The following is a 19,838-nucleotide window of genomic DNA, read 5'->3' on the forward strand; positions in this document are numbered from 1 at the left end:
CAAAGAGAAGCTCATATATAAGCGGAGTGCGAAGTTTTTTGACACTGGCTATAATAAATATCAGCACATTTAGAAAAAAATGCAGGCTTACGTGCCTGAGGTGGGAAAAAAGCTATCACTGTGCCTGATTTACTAGAAGGAAATGTTTAAGGCTGTTGAATCATTAGATAAAAAACTGATCTTGAAAATGTCAAGAATTGGTGAGGATAACAGAATTGTCAATTCTGTCCATTAAAAACTCCCTTTTATTTTGCCTACTTTTCTCTTTCATTTTTAATAACAATCCATTAAAGAAACTGCGCTCATGATTTGCTGGTATTTGCTGTTCTATTTTAATACTCTCCATTAGTTCTTTCCTCCTTTCTTTTTAATATTTACACATATCATCAAATACTGGGCAAAATGTCTCTGCTGAAAAAAATCCCACGAGTAAAAACCAATTACATAGAGCTTGTTACTGAGGGCATGGCTGGGGTTTCTGTACAGCTTCAGTGTCTATTGAGTTTAAAGTAGCTGAGGACTTTTACACTAGAAGTAGTCCACGATAACAGAATTTGGTGCATTGTTATTACCTAACTTCATCTAAAAATAATGCATCAGTTATAGTGGATATAACTGCCCTGGGAAAAATCAGCAGCTACTTCATAGGATAATATATAACTGATAATGAGGTGACTAACAGTAAAAATCGTGGCCAGGAACATCAGTTTGACATAAGAAGCTCTCCAACCCGACAGATTCCAGCTGGAAAAGCCCAGTTTAAAATTCTTACATTTCCTCCATTTCACGCGTATTCAACGCTTATGCAGTTCAAATAATCTGTGCCTGGACTTACACATGGCCTGCCAAACACCAGGGCAGTACGGAGAAAAGGACACCAGCCTGCAGCTGAGCAGCCAGCAACGGGCTGAAGGTGCCTTAGGGCCTCCTGCAGCTCCCCTTGGGTTCGAAACAAGGACCGAGCCTTGGCCTGAGTTCTCACAGTCCAGATCTCATCCTCCAGCAGTCGATGAAACCTCTGCATTGACTTGAGGGGGACAGGACAGCCCTCTGCACCAAACTGGGATCTCCTGGAAATGAGTCGGAACAGTTGACACAGCAGCAAGAGAGGTCGTGGTCCCTAAAACAGTGTTGGAACCACGCAACACAGATTTTAACCAAAATACTCTCTTCCAAAGATGGATTGTAGGTAAATTCCACCTGATAATTTTGTTTCTCTGTCTGTTTGATAAATGAACCAAGTAACAGAGAGGGCGAAAGAGAAGTTAAGCTTCACAAACTGCTTCGCTAACAGCCATGCAGAGAAGATTCTCTGTCCTGATTTTCCTCTATCAACATTTTCAGAAACACTAAAATTTTTCAGTTTGAACAATTTATAATATACAAAACCATGAATATTTGAAAGGTTCTTTAAGAAAAAAAAAGGGGGGGGGGGAATCTCAATTTTAAATATGTTTATCTGAACACCCCAAACAAATGGAAATCCCATGGGGACACAAGAGGGGTCACCAAACGAGCGAAGGCATTTTGATCTCCGTGAGGCTCAGCTTCGAGCCCAGCCCAGGCAGCCCCACGGTGCTGCCAGATGTCTGCCAACGCTGCTGCCCAGGACCACTCTCTGCGTGCTGGGGAGTTACAGCCCTGTATTTCCCACAGCCCAGCACCCCGGCCTTTCCTCCTAACGCCAGGATTTCCACGTTACATCGACGAGGCCCCCGAAGGCAGAGTGCCCCACAGGAAGCCCTCTCCAAGCTGCCGGCCTCACCCTGCATCCCGGCAAGGGCACAGGAGCATCCCTCCCCGGAGCAGCCGGCTGGCAGCTCTCCCAAGCAACCAGCCTGTGGGTTTTGCGTCACGGATCAATCAGGGTCGCAGCCCGCTCGTGCCTCTCCACTCCCCCTCCCACGCTCGGGTTCCCCCATGTTCGCCCGCTCGGGGCGAGCCCCCCTCCGCGCTGCCGGCGTGCGGTGAGCTGGGTGTGAGGGCGCGGCAGGAGCTGGCTCGGCCAGGGCTTTTCGGCAGAAACGCAGCCGGATCCCAGGCGCTGGCTGGGTCTAAAACCGTTCAGCACTTGGATCCAGAACCTCTAAACTACTCCGCAGCTCGAACAAAGCACGGAGAGCCAGGACGCAGCTCCCATCTATCATAATTACAAGAGAGCTTCCATTGCCCTTGCACTATTTATTGCTTTTGCCCTTACCATAGATTGCTCGAGGCAGAAGAGACTATTAAAGATCAGAATATTTCTTTCCGGACAGGCAGGGTGAGTTTTGGTAGAAAACTCCCTCTCCCTCTCAACCATCGCCACTTCTGGCAGGGAGGGCAGGGGCTGGTTTGCGCTGCAGGCGGGGTGAAGCCTTCAATGGCTGCGTTGCGCCGACTGCAGTGGGGGGAACGGTCGCCTCCAGTGCGAACGCGATGCTGTGACGGTACTTTCGGGAAGGCACAAGAATCTCTCAAGTATCCTTTTGTCACAAAAGTTATCCATGGCTTCTCTCACCCTTGTTTTCGCAAGGCTGGCAAGGGAGGGGAAAGGTGGATTTCAGGAATTACGGCTGAGGCTGGGAGGAGGCGGCTGGGAGGGCACCCGCCAGCTCCCACCCGGGTGACACGCATCTTCCCGGACTCCGCAGCTCCAGGACGGGGTTTCGCAAGGCAATAGCTCACTTGCCAATAATCATAATTCTTATTAATAACCGAGTGACGTCCTCATCTCGGTTACATCAGTCCGCCGTACCCTCCTGCCCATCACGCTCGGGCTGATCCTGCTCTCAGCAGCCTGTGTGGACAAACCCAGCGGGGACGCAGAGGTTGCTGGGGCGGGGGGCGATGCGTGTCCCCCTCCTGGCTGGGGGGACAAGGGGACACAGCTCCCCCAGCCCGGCCAAACCCCCCATTCTCCCCCTGCTGCCGAGCTGTAGGGCGGAAAGAGAATGCCGGGGGGGGGGGGGCACCCCCGCTCCCGAGGGCATCCCGCGGGGGCTGCCCTGCGGGACGGCCGAGGGGGAGGGAAGGCTGAGCAGCCCGGGGGGTCCTTGGGGAGGGGTAAGGGGGGGGGGGTCCCGGCCCTGTCTGCGAGCGGGGGGGGCCCCCAACCACAGCGGGGTGCAAGGGGGGGTGGGGGGCGCGCACAGCCCCTGAGTTGCTGCTGGAGCCGCCGGGCAAGCTTGGCACAAGCACAAACTGTTGTGGTTTCGCCCTTTTCGCCCGCTCCCCCCGCCTGTCTTTCAAAGGCGGGGGGGGGGTGTCAGGTGCACGTTGCCTGCTGGCACCCCCATGTCGCTCCCGCGTCAGAAAAAATGAATGCTGCAGAGGTTTAACGAGGAGGGAGCGCTGCGTCCATATTGCGCCGGCGAAGGCAGGAGAGCATGGGAGGGAAGATGGTGCGCGGGCGCGGAGGCAGCCCCCCTGCCCGCGGAGAGAGCCGTCGGGGGGCGGCGGGAGGCCGCGGGCCGCCCCCGAGCTCCCCCTCCCGCACCCCCAGCTTTGCCCCTCAACTTCTTGCTCCCGAGCCGCGGTTCCAGTTAAGTCTCCTCCGGGCCGAGTTGCCCCGGGCATGCGGGAAGGGGGACTTAAGGCGGAAGGGGGGGGGGGGGGGCGGGGGATGCTGCGGTGTCCCCCCCCCCGGGGAGTTGCGCGTCTCCCACGGGGCGCGCAGCCTCTCGCCCCGCTGTGCGCGGGTATCCGCGCCCGGGGATGGGTGTGCGTGGAGATGCGCGGGTATCCGCGCCCGGGGATGAGCGTGCGTGGAGATGCGCGTGTATCCGAGCCCGGGGATGGGTCTGCGCGGGTGTGCGCGGACGCGTGCGGACGGCGGGGATGCGAGAGGCATCGCAAACCCCCTCCCACCCCTCCGGCGCATCTCCCCCGCCAACTTTGAGCCGCGCAAGCCTCCCCTCCGCGGGTTCCCCCCCGCCCCTCCCCGCGCAGCCCCGTTACCTGCCTGCGGCTCCCGGGGCGGGGGGCTCCCGGCCCTCCGCCCCCGCGCAAACTCCGCGGTGGAAGGATGCGAGAGGTGCCGGGTCTCCCTCCCCGGAGGTTTTTACCTTTGCCTCGGCGGCGGGCGGGAGGCTGCTGGATCCCGGAGGCTGGAGCCGCGGCAGGGCGTCGGGACAGGACGGAGGAAAGAGGGACCGGGCGGGAGGAGGAGGAGGAGGAGGAGGAGGAGGAGGAGGAGGAGGAGGAGGCGGCGGCGGGCGCAGGGGTGCGCGGCGGGGGGGGCTGGGGCGGCCGGGCCGGGACAGCGCTGCCCGCTCCGGGCTCCTCTCCGCCGCATCCCCGGCTTGGAGAAGCATCTCTGCTTTCCTGCACTGTTCGGCTTTTTCCCTCTTTTTTTTTCTTTTTTTTTTTTCCTTTTTTTTTTTTAGAAAGGGGGTTGTGTGTGCAAATTGTGACCCACCGCGGCGGCTTTTTCCTCTCTGATTCTTCTCGGGGTTCTTCCCTCCCCCCATCTGCTCGTTTCCCACTTCCCTTCCTCTCCGCCAACCAGCCCCCTCCTTCCCTCTTCGAAATAAATAAATAAATAAATGAAATATGTACAGTCAGGGCTTCCCAAATGCGCGCCCCCGACCCGGCGCCGAGCACGCCCCCTTCATTTGCTCCCCTCCTCGGAGCTGGTTTTCATGACGCGGAGAAGCCCCGATCCAGGGCAGCAGCAGCACCGCACACACACACACACGCACGCACACACCCCGCACCCCCCCCGCCGGCTCCCGCACACGCGTGGAGCTGAGTGGCCCCCGCCCCGCCGCGCCCCAACCCCCCCCGCCCGGCGCTGCCCGGGGGAGGCGGCGGAGCCTGCAGCCCCCCCCCCCCCCCGCCTCCCTCCTCCCCTCGGCGTGCCGAGCAGCAGCTCTGCATCCGAAAGGGGAGCATTGAGGGGCTCATTGCATTCCCTGCACGTCTCAGGCTTGCTGCCTTTTTTTTTTTTTTTCCTCTTTTTTTTTTTTCCCTCTTTTTTTTTCTCTTTTTTTTTTCCCCCCCTTCCTTTTGCCTCAGCTTCAGCAGGAGTAGACAGAGAGAGAGACACAGAGAGGGAGAGACAGAGAGGAACCAGCAATCTTTAAACTCGAGCTTTTTTCCCCCCCCTTCCCTTCATTTTTTTTTGTAACGATGGGCTAAAATCTCTCCGGCAGACCGGTAAGTACAACCTTTCCGGATCCTTTTGTTTCCGCCTAGGGTCAAAGACACCCCTTCTTCCAAAAAGGAGATATAAAAATCCCCTTTATTTAATTTTTTATTTATTTTTTTATTACAGCCTTTGCAGAAGAGAAAGAACTTAAGTGGCGAATATTTTGCAAAGGAGACAGAGAGACTGATGCTGCAATACAGCTCTCATCTCTCTCCCTTCTTCCCAATTAGATGCTGGTTTTAATTGCAGAGGGTATTTCTCTTTTCCTGCTTTCAACCATCTCCTCTTTCCCACAGGGGAGGGTTTCATTTGCAAGTTGATCCTAAGGATTTCTGTTCCTCTGGCGTTTCCCTCCCTTAAATGCATCTTTCTGCTCTTAAGTTTGCGGATGGGGGGCAAAATTTTCTAGCTCTTACACGAGGAAGGCAAAAAGGACCTTTTCTGCTGAAAGATTAAGACTAAAAGCAACGATCGCTCCGAGTAATTCTAATGGGCATTTCAGTGATTCAAGGAAGGCTGCATCACCGCCGTTATTATTACCATCCTTAGCGTTTCTCTGTGCCCGTGTGTTTCAAATATCTGGTGGAAGGAAGGGTGAAACCATATGTTGAAGGAGCTGCATCTCATTAGGACAGCGTTATTTTCATCTGATGGGAGAAGAATGGTGTCTTCGTTTGGAAACGTGTATAGTAGGATAGACAATTTATCGGCCGGTAAGTGTCAAGGTATTTTTTCTTTCACTTTCAGCTTTTTAACCGGGTCTCCTGCTCGGTCCGGGGGAGCAAAAAATACCCTAACCCGAGGCAGGCTGAGCCTTTTGGTCCTGGGTGCCTTTTTCGCTGTCACTTCCCTTTAGATCTGCTGATCGCATGGGCATGTGCTTTAGAAAGATTAATCATCTCTAAACACTCTAATCAGCTAAAATGACTAATGTGTGGTGTGTATTTATCTGATAATATACCAGTTGCATTAATTCATCGTCGCGTTTGGGAGGGGAAGGTTTTCTTTTCAGTCGGGGTTGTTAACCGTTTGCTGTTTTAAAGACATTGTGGGGATTTCTGAAGGGAACCGTTTTGCCGGGGACAGCGGCAAACCTCGCACATGCCTTTGAACTTGCGTATGGAACATCTTGAGCCGGGAGGGAGAGAGATTCCAGGGCTGAGATTCGGTAACTTTGGGAGTTTGCATGTATGAAAGATGTAGTGCGACACCGGGGAAATCCACCCACTGGTATTTCCCCCCGTAGCCTGCGCGGGCTGTGGTGGCCACAAAGCTAAAATTGCAAGTATGAAAGCCGTGTAGTTCTGGACTCTGGTCCTACGGTGGAAGACGTGCAAAGACGCAACGCGTTCAGCCTGTGCGCCCACGTCGCTGTGTGGTCTGCATGTGCTGTCCTCTTTATAGGTGGCATTTACCGGCGGGGGGGTGGAGGGGGCGATAAGGGAGGCTGATATCGCGTGATTAGACCGTCTAACGTCTCTCAAGTATAAATCAGGGCAAGGCTCGCCCGTCCGACACCCCTAGGGCTGGTTGTGAACATCTGCCCAACAACTGCTGAACTTTCCAGGAGCCTAACGCAAGTCTAGCAGGTAGGGGCTGAGGAAAAGGAGTGGGACGGGACAGAAGTACTGAAATCTGCATTTTTCTTTCCATTGCAGTTTTGTAAACGTCAACAAATGATGAAACCTTCCACGGCAGAGACGCTCCACAAAGGAAGGATGTTGTGGGTAATTCTTCTAAGCACAATCGCTCTAGCATGGACTACGCCAATTCCCTTGATAGAGGACTCGGAGGAACTCGATGAGCCCTGCTTCGATCCCTGTTACTGTGAAGTGAAGGAGAGCCTGTTCCATATACATTGCGACAACAAAGGATTTATAAATATTAGTCAGATAACAGAGTCGTGGTCGAGACCTTTTAAACTTTATCTGCAGAGGAATTCCATGAGGAAATTGTACACCAACAGTTTTCTTCACTTGAACAACGCCGTGTCCATTAACCTCGGGAACAATGCACTGCAGGACATTCAGACGGGGGCTTTTAACGGGCTCCGAGTTCTGAAGAGGTTGTATTTGCACGAAAACAAATTGGACATTTTCCGAAACGACACTTTCCTGGGTTTGGAAAGTCTGGAATATCTGCAGGCAGATTACAATGTCATTAAGCGGATTGAAAGCGGGGCATTTCGAAACCTAAGTAAATTGAGGGTCCTCATCCTAAATGACAATCTTATCCCCATGCTTCCCACCAACCTATTTAAGTCTGTGTCCTTAACCCACCTGGACTTGCGCGGGAACCGGCTGAAAGTCCTTTCGTACCGCGGGATGTTGGACCACATTGGCAGGAGCCTGATGGAGATCCAGCTGGAGGAGAACCCGTGGAACTGCACGTGCGAGATCGTGCAGCTGAAGAGCTGGCTGGAGCGCATCCCCTACACCGCGCTGGTGGGGGACATCACCTGCGAGACCCCCTTCCACTTCCACGGGAAGGACCTGCGGGAGATCAAACGAAGCAAGCTCTGCCCCATGCTGTCCGACTCCGAGGTGGAAGCCAGCCTGGGCATCCCTCAGCTGTCATCCAGCAAGGAGAATGCGTGGCCTACCAAGCCGTCCTCCATGCTGTCCTCCTTCCATTTCACCGCTTCCTCTGTTGAGTACAAAACGTCCAACAAGCAGCCCAAACCCACCAAGCAGCCCAGGGCGCCCCGGCCCCCGCCGACGTCCCGGGGCCTGTACCCGGGGCCGAACCAACCGCCCGTGGCTGCCTACCAGACCCGGCCCCCCATCCCCATCATCTGCCCCACCGGCTGCTCTTGCAGCTTGCACATCAATGACCTGGGTCTGACGGTCAACTGCAAGGAGCGAGGGTTTCACAACATCTCCGAGCTCCTGCCCAGGCCCTTGAACGCCAAGAAGCTGTACCTGAGCGGGAATTTGATCCAGAAGATCTACCGCTCCGATTTCTGGAATTTTTCCTCCTTGGATCTCTTACACCTGGGGAACAACCGGATCTCCTACGTGCAGGACGGGGCTTTTATCAACCTGCCCAACCTGAAGAGCCTGTACCTGAACGGCAACGACATCGAGCGGCTCACCCCGGGCATGTTCCAGGGCTTGCAGAGTTTGCATTACCTGTACTTCGAGTACAACCTGATCAGGGAAATCCAGCCGGCGGCCTTCAGCCTCATGCCCAACCTGAAGCTCCTCTTCCTCAACGACAACCTGCTCCGCACCCTGCCCACCGACGCCTTCGCCGGCACCTCCCTGGCCCGCCTCAACCTGCGCAACAACCACTTCTTGGCACTGCCGGTGGCCGGGGTGCTGGAGCACCTCCACGCCATCGTCCAGATCGACCTGAAGCTCAACCCCTGGGACTGCACCTGCGACCTGGTGCCCCTCAAGCAGTGGCTGGAGGCCCTCAGCTCCGTCAGCGTGGTGGGCGAGGTGCTCTGCTCCAGCCCCGAGCGCCTGGCCCGCCGCGACCTCCGTGCCCTGGAGCTGGCGGCCCTCTGCCCCGCCGCCCTCCGCCCCGCCGCCGCCGCCGCCTCGCCCCCCGCCGCCCCGCCGCCGCCCCCCGCCACCGCCGCCTACGAGCTGCCGCCGGCCGCGCCCGTCCCGCTCTCCGTCCTCATCCTCAGCCTCCTCGTCCTCTTCTTCTCCGCCGTCCTGGTGGCCGCCGGCTTCTTCGCCTTCGTCTTGAGGCGTCGCCGGCGGAAGATGCCGCTCCGCGGGCCGCGGGAGGGGGCGGCCGGCCCGGGCGGGGTCCCGCTGCGCTGCCCGCGGCTCTGCGAGGAGGGCGGCGGCGGCGGCGGAGGAGGAGGAGGGTTGGTGGGGGGGGAGCGCTCCCCGGAGAAGGCTCCCACGGCAGGCCACGTGTACGACTACATCCCGCACCCGGTGACCCAGATGTGCAACAACCCCATCTACAAGCCGCGGGAGGAGGAGGAGGAGGAGGAGGAGGCGGCGGCGGCGGGGGGCGGCGGGGAGGCGGCGGAGCTGCTGAGGGGGGGCGGCGGGCAGGAGCCGGGCACCAGCTACCGCACGCTGCTGGAGAAGGAGCGGGAGTGGAGCCTGGCCGTGTCCAGCTCGCAGCTCAACACCATCGTGGCCGTCCACCCGCAGCACCCGGCGGGCGGCGGGGGGCTCGGCGGGGCGGCGGCGGGAGGAGGAGGAGGAGGAGGAGGAGGGGTCCCGCGGGACCGCCCGCCGCCCTGCGCCGTGGGCTTCGTGGACTGCCTCTACGGCACGGTGCCCAAGCTGAAGGAACTGCACGTCCACCCCCCTGGCATGCAATACCCAGACCTCCAGCAGGACGCCAGGCTGAAAGAAACCCTGCTCTTCGCGGCCGGCAAGGGCTTCCCGGACCACCAAACCCCCACAAGCGAATACCTCGAGTTAAGGGCCAAACTCCAAACCAAGCCGGATTACCTCGAAGTCCTGGAGAAGACCACGTACCGGTTCTGAGCGCCGCCGCCCGCGAGCAGAGGATCCAGCTGCGGGCTCTCCCCCCGCCAGATGTGCGCGCCGCGGGGAGGGGCCGGTCCCGGATCGTTCATCGATGAAGTGCCTTCGCAGACTTTTGCCAGCAGATGTTAATCAATCATTATTTTTTTATACTGAAACTGAGACTTTGACTGTGCCATGTCTAAGGTATATTATTATTATTATTATTATTTTATTATTATTATCGGGGATCTTTGTATTGATCCTGAGTAAATTCTATGTGTGTCTCTCTCTTTTTTCTTTTTTTTTTCTTTTCTTTATTGTTGTTTTGTTATGTTTTGTTTTGTTACTTTTTGTTTTCCGTTGCAGTAACTTTCCTTTATATTTTCCCTCGGAGGGGAGGGGGAGGGAAGATGATGGCATTTTTTTTGGCTTGCTTTCTTCTTGCCCATCATGGCACAGATTCTGTACATTTATTTAAGAAAAAAAAAAAGAAAAGAAAAAATGCAAAGAAGCAAACGAGCGCAGTTTGCTGCATGCCTGGAAACTGCAAGGGGGAAGGGAGGGGAGGGTCTTGCTCGAATGTCTCACTCTTGTCTCTCTCCCTCCCTCGCACGCACACTCACACTCACCCTCACCGCCCCGCCCCCCCCCGCCGCCAGCCCGGCCCCCCCGCGCAGCGTCCGCCCCCGCGCAGCACGGGAGCGGGGTCCCGCTGGCCGCGGAGGGGACCCCCGTTGTCCGGGGGGGGGAAGGGGGGGGGTTGGGTGGGGGGGGGGCACCCGGCGCCGGGCAGCCCGAAGGATGTAACCGCGTGGCGCACACACCTGAGGGGATGCTTGGCGACACTTCATCACGACGCCATGGTTTTTTGGAGGACATCCGCACTTTCCTGATAAAAGCGACATGCAAATATACAGAAAAAGGAAAAAAAAAAAAAAGCAAAAAAAAAGCTACTGGGCACCTATCACTAACAGCTTTGTAGGAAGCACTTTTAATGTTTTCTCTCATACACGCAGACACGCACACACACAAAGGTACAACAATGTGCATATATTTATTCTGTAATTTCAAGTGAATATAAATTGTAAAGGTAATGTTTAATCATTGTACAGTGATGCGTCTGGTATAGCTTTCCTAATAAAACGTTTTGAAAAAAATGCATATATATATATATATACCCATATATATATATATAGGAATACAAAGCTTGAACCTGAAACTTCAGCTTCCCCCTACTGAGATTTCCTTCCCCTACCTTAACCTCGAAAGCTATTTTATTAATAACGGTTCAATGCACTGTGATGTTAACAGAGAAAAACCCTGTACAGCTTCTCTTGCCAAGATACCACCTGAGACCTTTAAAAATCTGATTTACAATCTGTATTCCCACCTTGCGCTGTACGTCTGGCGGTTCCCGCCTATTTAAAAACAGACGGCAAAATTCAGGCCGCGGCCTCGCACGGCGTTTCCCGCCGTTACCTTACCCGCTGCTGTGGGTGTTCCTCCAGCCGCAGCAAATGCGAAGCGAACGGTCCGAAGGGGGTGCGAGGGCGGAAAAAATCAAAGCGCATTTCGATTTTGGGAAGGGGTGAAGCCATTTGGGAGAGGATCCCAACGGTTTCCGTCACCCGGACCCTCCTCCCCACAGCCGGGGGGCCCCGTTCGCTCCCCGCTGAAACCGCAGCGAGACCAAAGACGATCGGATTTCCCATCCCGGGAAGGTCCCGGTCGGTACCTTGTCTCCGTTGGTATCTTGTCCCCGTTGGCACTTTTTCCCCGTTGGCACTTTGTCCCCGTTGGTGTCTCGGCCGCGGTGGCCCCGGGCCGGGACGGCGGCGGCGGCGAGCGGCTCCGCGCGGCCGCCAGGTGGCGCCGCAGTTCCAGCGCTGGGGGCTGCGACCGGGCGGGAGCGCGGGGAGGCCCCGACGCCCCCGGCCCCGCTCCCGGCCCCGCTCCCGGCTCCGCTCCCGGCCCCCTCCCGCCCCGCTGAATGTACCCCTCCCCCCGGGCGCCTTATACCGGGGCAGGCGGGGCCGCCAAGCGGAGGCCCCGTAGCCGGGCGCCTGTGTCACCGAGGCGCTACCCGAAAGACCTTCAAATACAGAATTTTATACAGAAATATCGAATATATCTAGAAATATCATTTGTCTTAATGCAGCAGCGGTAACGGTAATCTATCCAGGTGAATTGTGATTATTTTCCCCCCACACTGCTCTGAAAATTTTTTCCCTGGGGCGTTTCTTGTGGCTGCTGTCAGCGGACCGAGGGTCTCCGTGACCTGCCTGGAGCGGGGCACGCAGCCTGGTGTCACCTCCTCCCTTTCCCTTGGGGAACAACTTGATTTCACCCAGCACAATGCGTTTTAATGGAGATAAACCCATGAGCACTCGTTTTCACCCCAAGTGTCGCGATCTGTAGCTTCGGCGAGTACGCTTGTTGCTGCCTTGTTTTGTCAGGCTGTCTGGGAGAGGCATCTGGGTGCAGCAGGAGGGATTTCCCGAGCCTTGGTGGTAGCTGGATGTGTTTTGAGATGGAAGGACGGCTCCAAATGTCTGTGAATCTAGCATTGGCTCTGTAATACTGGTCAAAAAATCAAGCGTTTGAAGTTCCCAGATTCCTCTGTTGGGTTGATAGTGTTTTGTTACTACTGCCTTCAGCTCTAATCCGTTGGGGTTTGTTCATTTGGGTTTTTTTTTTTTCAATGGATAGTAGAAGAGCATGCACGTGTTACAAGTAATAAACATCAATGTGCAAAGGCCAGATCCTTCTTACGATAATCATAAGAATTACATTGATAAGACTACATGCGAGTAATGCGTGAAGCTGTATAAATCAGGTTAAAGTACAACTCCTAGTGAGAGTGGTGCTGTATACATTTGGCAATGTCATCAAACCCCCAAGTGTTCATACTTGTATCCAAATATAGTAAAGCCAGCTGCAAATAATGTTTATATTTTAATTAAACTGCAGGAAGGCAAGAGAATTTCAACATAACTATAGGTAGTAGTCTCACCCGTGAATGGTGAGGAAATCTATTTATTCAGTGGAAATAAATTTGTTCTATGAGAATGGAATTTTTGTATTAAAAGAGATAATATTTGGCTTACTTTGAGTTATTTTTCTTTCCTTGTGTAGGAAACTTCCACTTCCTCGTGTACTGGAACCATTTGGGGATGATTCACTCTGAAAGTGTTGATAATATTTAACTGTGAGATCTAATGTGTGTTGAAATGACTTCTGTTTTGCTATTTCATTGTGTTGAGCTGAGGCTGAGTGGGTGGCAGCGTTACTTTCCACTTCAGGAAACAAACGTGGATCCATCATCTCTGATCTGTGACGGGTGACTCTTTACATGCTTCAACCTGGTTTACTCCTAATTAATAGGGAGTATTAATGAGAATTACTATCAGCGGTATTATTGGTAGCATTAATGATATTGGGAAGGAATCAAATAAAGTCAAGTGATCTGCATTTACATTAGAGCTGTTTGATGGGATACTATTTTAAATAAATAAATATTTTTTTAGCTTATTTAATTATTGTACGAGAAGTACCTGGTATTGTCTTCAGCAGTTCCACTTGTGGTGGTGCTCAGAACCTGGCAGTAAATCCTTCATCATGCACTTGTTCTATTCACTCATTGACTATACTGAAATTCTTCCTACAGGTGGAAAAGAAAAAACGCCAGGTAAGTCCCAGTCATAGCCAGTAATGACTGCATATGGGAAAATAGAAAGGAAAATAGAAAGGAAAATAATGGCGCTCAGTGATCAGTGCTCTTTTGTATTTCCTGGATATTGCCATTCATGTCACCATCATATTCTACCTGGGTTAACAGACTTGTTTGAGGCTTTGAAGTTGCTTCATGGATCTCTTGACTGTATTAAGAACGAGAGAAAGATCTGACTTCTGGAAAGCCATCCATCTCTGAATGTCTGTCGCAGCAAGCCAGGCCCCGTCCTGCTCTAGTGAGGTGAATGTTACAGACAGGCCGTTTGTGACGAGACTCAGTGCACATCAGTTCAGCTGTGGCAGCTCAAGATTTTGTCAGAGACCTTTCCAGACAAAACCACCTCTGAGCACGTCGTCACAGCTAATTTGTTTTTAAGCTAGGAATGTACAGTTACGTTCAACTTGTGCTCTCTGCTGTAAACTTTTACGGCAACAGGACAGAAAGGTCTCTACAAAATGTCAATATGCAATGCTCTACGCCTCTCAAGCACCAACGTGTGCAAACAATAGCTCATGAGTGCTACACTACTTCTACTTTGTTCAAGTACCTGCTTCCCATGAGCTGTTCACACGAGTAAGACGTGATGAATTGGCTTTAGAACAGAAATGTTCATGTTGAAAAAGCGTGTAGAATTTGGCTGTAAGTTTGGAAGTTCATTGCTTATCTACGTTACTCAACCAAAGAGTACGGCTTCTGGCAAGGCTCCAGCCACTGTAAGCAACAAGGTGGGAGCTCGTTCCAGCATTGCACTTCTTCTAGAGGCATTTGCTTTTGCAATGTGGATTTATGTACACCTCAAAATCAGGTTGTTGCACATTGCATATTCCCATTTCCTGAGTTTTCCAAGACTTGATTCTAAATCTGACATCCTCATAACTGAGTTTCACAGTGAATTTATGTATGGGTTGTACAGTAGAGTGCAGTTATTTGCATGGGAGAAATGTGTAGTAAATTCACCCAGTATGTAGTTTCACAACATCTTTGTACTAACAACAGCTCTTTGCACAAAAGTATGCTATTTTTAATACTTTGTAATGCTGATGTGAGTGGAAATGCGTCTTTTTTTCTGATTCTTGAAAAATTCCTGTTTTATTTGGGCAAGTGTAGCTATGGCCCATTTTGAAGCCTGTTTGAGCTAGTGGAAGAAGTGGAATGTGCTTGGAACAAACCCTTGTGTGGGTACGGACTGGAGACCTGATTCTCCTCTCTTGAAGCCAGTGATGAAATACCACATTACTGCTCAGTTTTAGCCAACAGACTCAAATGAAAAGCTAAGTCTGATCTCAGAAAATTACAACATATATTAAGGGGATTCAAGTATCTTAAGTACTCCATGTGACTATTTCAGAATAAAAGGATTAACAGCGTAGAGAAAATGCTTTTGCTATCAATTTAGTAATTTTTCTGATTGACCTCGTTGACAAATTACCAAGCATTCTTTAGTGCTTTTTATTTCAGAAGAAGAGCATTTGCATAAAGGCAAATACGAATGTGTCTCAATAGATTCAAGAAATGGGGAGTTAGGTACCAGAGTTTAGACCTAATGTCATAGGTAGCCAGCTAGCCAACAAGATTATTAATGTAAAAATTGCAAATTATTTGGAAATACTTCATTAGTATTATCTTTTTCTTTAAAAGCAAGAGTATTAACAAGCACTGACAACTTTGTTTCATATAATTTTTTAAAATGTCTTTTACTTGATCCTTATAGTTTCCCACTTTTAAAACTATGTACTTCTCTTTTCATTTTCGTTCAGGTTGTTGGAGGAGTTAGGGGGTTTACTGATGAAAGCATTAGCTTTGCTACACATGGTGTTCCCCAGAAGGCTACGGGGATGAAACCTTGCAGGTTACCTTTGAGCGCTGTGAAAGTACTTGGAAACACTCCCTTGTGGTGGCATTTTCTTTATTAAATTGGTCGATATTGTGATGGTTTTCAGAATAGTGCCAGATGGCTCATTTTTTGTGGAAAAACGACCGGAGAAGGCTGGAAGGAAGTGGCATTGCTGTAGGAATTCCCTGTCCAACAGTCGTACCCGGTAGTTTCGTATAGTGGATGTTGCGTCAGCCTTTACATTTGTGAATGTTAAGGAAGTTAATCTTAAGTGGGTTATTTTTAGACCTTATGAATATGTATTTATATGCAATACTAAGATGTTGGGTGCCTTAAAAAGAATAGGTAATAATAGCGGGCATAGCACAATATAAAATATTAATAGCTCAATCATATGTCATATACCGAATCTTTCATGTCCATTTACTTTTTCTAACATCTTTATTTTTCTACTAGATTTTTCTAAATCTCTCAAGAATATCCTATATATTCTATGAATTCTGAAGGAATATTTTAGGGTAGCCAAGGGTCGAATCTTTCTGTATTTGGGAATTCAAACAAATAGCACTAACCGTGGAGGAATATTCCTGTCCATAGCATGTGGCAAGGCAAATTGGCGTGTTGTGGTCACACTGTGCCAGTAAGGGAGGTTCTCTGTGGCAAAGAGGTTTTACAGTAGGGCTTGAATAATTTTGAGCAGGAGTTCCTGAACTGTGATAAATCACTATTGGACTGGCATAGACCTGAGACGTGCTGCTGCCATCCCTTCTGCTGATGGTGGGACCTGGCACCATTGGCGGTGGGGGCTCCTGCAACAGGAATTCTAAACAAACAAACAAGCAAACAACAAAAAAATAAAAGCAGAAGAAAGGTTTGGGGGTCTTTAACCTACAGGGACCATCTCATGGGAAGTTAATGACTTTCCCCAAATGTTGAAGTGGCATTAGCATACTGATTATGGGAAATTATTTTTTTTTCTTGCTTTCCTCATCTTTACTTTGCTTTTCTGGAGACAGTAGCTGGTTTACATGTTAAAGAACTGTAGAAATGTATTTGTTAGTGTTTTTTCAGACCGTAGTTGTTTAAAACAAAGTCAGTCTGTCACAACAGTAAGTGCCCTAAACTGAGATGAGTATTCTAGAAAGCTATGTAAACCTTTGGTTTTGTACTTTGTCTCCAGGTTATTATATGTGTGTATATATATGTGTGTAATGCTCATTATCTGAATAATTCTTGAACCAAAGTCTGCCATTGAACTTTGGAGGCTGTGGCTTTGCAAATCAGGGCTAATTAATGGGAGTTTTTTTGTTCCATGATTGTTTGGTTTGATTTTGTTCAGAGTGTGACTGGAGAGAGGAAGACATTCCAGTGTGAAAATTCTCATCCAATGATACTTTTTAATAGGACTTTCAAATTTAACCATTTCTTTTCTTTTCTTTGGAGAACAAAGGAGCTGTGCTCAAAGGAGCGTAGGAATTGCCACTCAGGCTTGGAGTTGAAATGTGTTCACTCTGCTGTGTCCTCTCATTCCCGAGAGTGCCCAGGACAGTCTGACTGAAAGGAAGATGCAAGAAATTCCTGTTATTGAGATTACAGAGTCAGATGTGGCCAGCTGAGCTGCTCCACCATTAACTCTCACCCTGAGCACTCAGGGACCCGGGGTACTGCACCACTGGAGGTACGGGTCCTGTGTGCACCCCGAGCAGGGGAGTGCTGAGCACTGAGAGAAACCATGTTGTAGTGTTTCGTTGAAAAATGAACTTTAAAAAACTGGACGTCGGTAATGGATGCTGGCGATTTAAAAATTTGTGTTCTTTAGAAAACTCATCCAGAGTTTCTCTGGTGCTGTTGAACTGCCTTGCGAGGGCACATCTGATCAGTCTTCATAATGGCACTGCTGAAAAAGATGTGTAGCTAAAGCATTGTTCTTAATTAGAGAGCATTGTTTCTCGTGGCATCACTTCTGTTATGTTTTCTTGCAGTGACCCAAAAGCCTGGCTGCTTTGGAAAGTGGATAGTATTGGCAAGCAAAGAAATATGGCAAGTAAAGGTATTTTTTAGATCCAGTTTATGCTAGTGTTTTCTTCAAAAAAAGGGCAAGTCATAGCTATTGGCTTCTTGTTCTGCAGCCCTCACTGAGAATAACTGATTAAGGGAAAGAGTCAGTCGTCGTTCAATCTGTGTTTAATTGTCTTCTTCGGTTTTAAACCAACAAAGAAATGTGGATGTACCTAATTTTTATATATACACACAAATACATCTATATTACTCCTGTGAGCAATGAGGGGCAGTGATGCTAGAGCCAGCAATGCTGATGGAAGGAACGGCATTGGCATCGCTGGGAGACGAGTTAAGCTGTGAGAAGCGGGAGCTGTGCCAAGGCTAACCACGCGAATGGCACCCGAAAGTCAAGCGTCTCGCTGGTCTAGAGGCAGCCAATAACAACACACGATTCTTGTTGAAACCTCTCTTTCTAGAGCAGGTAAACAAATATCTCACAGAATCCCATTTTTCCTGCATTTGGCCCAAGTTCTCAGCCAGCCTCCAGGTTGTTGGCATTCTCAGCATTGCTTTTACCTGTCTGCATGCACAGATGTTCATTTGGCTGACACGAAGTTTTAACACCTCGGTTTGCACATTGACCACGTGCGTGAAACGGAGACCAACTGAAAACATGGTTATCTTTGTTGGGTTTTTCTATAGAGTGGTGTTTTGCACCTCAAGACTTCATTCTGTAAGATGTATCGACTGGATTGCCTACCTGTAACTCAGCTTTGTAAGCCGCCTCCCGAGGTTACCCGCAGTGGTATTACATGCCCTGTGCTTTGCCAGCCCCTGCAAGCCAGCCAAAGTCTGTTAAAGCCTTCAGAGCACAAAACACTGATAAGATGGACCTCTAACATGTATGCACCAGGGATAGAGCGGAGATGTTCCATGTGCAACAACCTAAACTCAGTTGCTGTTAACTCAAAGCAGTAGTAACTGCCTCCAGTGTCATTACTTCTACTGGAACAGAGCGGCTAATGTGCGTAACGTAAACGCTGATACTAAGTATGTACAGTGTATACATATATACTGTGTGCATATGTATGTGTGTATACGTGTATACGCTGATGTGGCAGTGCAGAAGTCGATTTTTGGAAAGTTCTGGGAGATTCAAGTGTATGGCTTGCTTTGGACTGCTATTAAATATCTGGGCATTTTGGTTATGAAGCTAAAAACAGGTAGATTAAGACCTGCGTGCTCAATGTAGGTCAGTGGAAGCACTTCTCAGACATATTAGCATTTTGGACACTTCATCTTCGCAGCATATTGCATCTCCTAGAAGAGGTTAGTAGAGGCAACGCAGGAGAAATTGCTGCATCTCAAGTCAGTCAGAAAGGTTGCCAAGTTTCTCAGGAACCAGAATGGCAGAATAACGAGTATTATATTTAATTCGGGATGGAAAGGCAACCGTGGGGAGTTCAGCGGAGGCAACCCAGATTGTCTTGGCTCCGTGGGGGAGGGAGAATTTATGAATGTAGCTAGCTACAAACAAGCAAGCTGTGTGTGCACTTGTGTGTGTATATATATTTATATATATGTACATACAAATCTGTGTATGTGTATATAACACTGTATATATGTATGTATGTATATGCCTATAATGTATAATACGTGTATCTATAGATATGTATACATTTATATAAATTTATATTTCTCTAGATAAATATTCATGCAACTATGGGAAAGAACATTTCAACAGTGTGTCCTTTTCTTTAAAGCCCAACAAAAAGCTGCTTCCATGAATATCATACTGGCACAAATGTCTGAGGTTATCTTTTCTGTCTAGAAACGTGTGCTGCTTTGTGGTTGAGCACAAGCCTGGAAGGTTTTTCCTATTCCAGAGGACTCCAAGTCAGTCATTAGCTGCTCCACATCTGTTCTACATTTGTGAAATAAATTGGTGGCCAGAAGGGCTCAGGGCTGGTTTGAAAGGCAAAGGGAGGTGGTTGTGGACTGTTTGTGCTCTGGAGATCTCTGTTATGCTGACAGAGTTTCGGTGGTGACACAGCCACAGCAGTAATTGTTCTGGTTGCTGTAAATGTCCCAGCTAATACTGACAGCTTCTGAACAGAGGGAAAAAAAGGTGAATTTCCTGCTTTGGAGTAAGTTATGCGAAGTCTGATTGCTTTGACTTGGTGATGTATGGATTTCCATTTAGGGTTAGGATGTTAGGCTGTAAATTAAGAATCTTAGCTCAGTGAATGTCTAGTTCAGGATGTGTCTTTTATGTTATAATTGATTTTAAATAATTTCACTTCATCATCAGAACAAGCTATACCTTAATTCATTATAAGCTCAAAGAATTTCTCAGCTGGAAACCCATTCATATCAGGGTGAATTTTGCACTTCAGTGGGGTTGAATCAGATCGGAGTGTTTCATTAAGCACTGACATTACAACAGTCTTGTAGCTGTGCAACTATTAACTAAAACTGTAATTTTGTAATAAAAGTGAGCCTAAAAATGACTTACTAGTTATGTATTCTATGATTATAGCATCCTTCTATCGATAAGACCTTTACGCAGTTGCTGGGTATTGGCAAGGCTTTTGATTTTGTGCTGCTGATCGTTGCTCTGAGTTTTGCCCGTGATTTGAGCTGGAACGAGCTCAGCCCCTGGAATAACGCGCCATCGTACGCTGCAGTTCAAAG

General features: G+C 49.9%; 1 protein-coding gene across 3 annotated transcripts; it reads left to right on the forward strand.

Annotated features, from left to right (window-relative positions):
- The first annotated feature begins 5,030 nt into the window (after window positions 1-5,030).
- SLITRK3 (SLIT and NTRK like family member 3) lies at window positions 5,031-19,638 on the forward strand. Of its 3 annotated transcripts, XR_012763684.1 has the most exons (4): window positions 5,031-5,139; window positions 5,258-5,844; window positions 6,790-9,780; window positions 16,587-19,638. XR_012763684.1 is itself a non-coding variant. In XM_075418376.1 (3 exons), the coding sequence occupies exon 3, from the start codon at window positions 6,808-6,810 to the stop codon at window positions 9,592-9,594; it is 2,787 nt and encodes a 928-aa protein (XP_075274491.1). In that variant the 5' UTR covers window positions 5,031-5,139; window positions 5,258-5,844; window positions 6,790-6,807; the 3' UTR covers window positions 9,595-10,273. The 3 variants fall into 3 exon arrangements, 2 of the variants coding, with proteins under 2 accessions (XP_075274491.1, XP_075274492.1); XM_075418376.1 differs by lacking the exon at window positions 16,587-19,638 and having other exon boundaries at window positions 6,790-10,273; XM_075418377.1 differs by lacking the exon at window positions 16,587-19,638 and having other exon boundaries at window positions 5,428-5,844; window positions 6,790-10,273.
- The last annotated feature ends 200 nt before the right edge of the window (window positions 19,639-19,838 follow it).

This window comes from Opisthocomus hoazin, chromosome 4 (assembly GCF_030867145.1).
Source record: "Opisthocomus hoazin isolate bOpiHoa1 chromosome 4, bOpiHoa1.hap1, whole genome shotgun sequence".
NCBI classification, from domain to species: Eukaryota; Metazoa; Chordata; class Aves; order Opisthocomiformes; family Opisthocomidae; genus Opisthocomus; species Opisthocomus hoazin.

Coding starts and splice junctions, on each gene's coding strand:
- SLITRK3 (XM_075418376.1), top strand. CDS start 6,808: ATGATGAAACCTTCCACGGCAGAGACGCTCCACAAAGGAAGGATGTTG.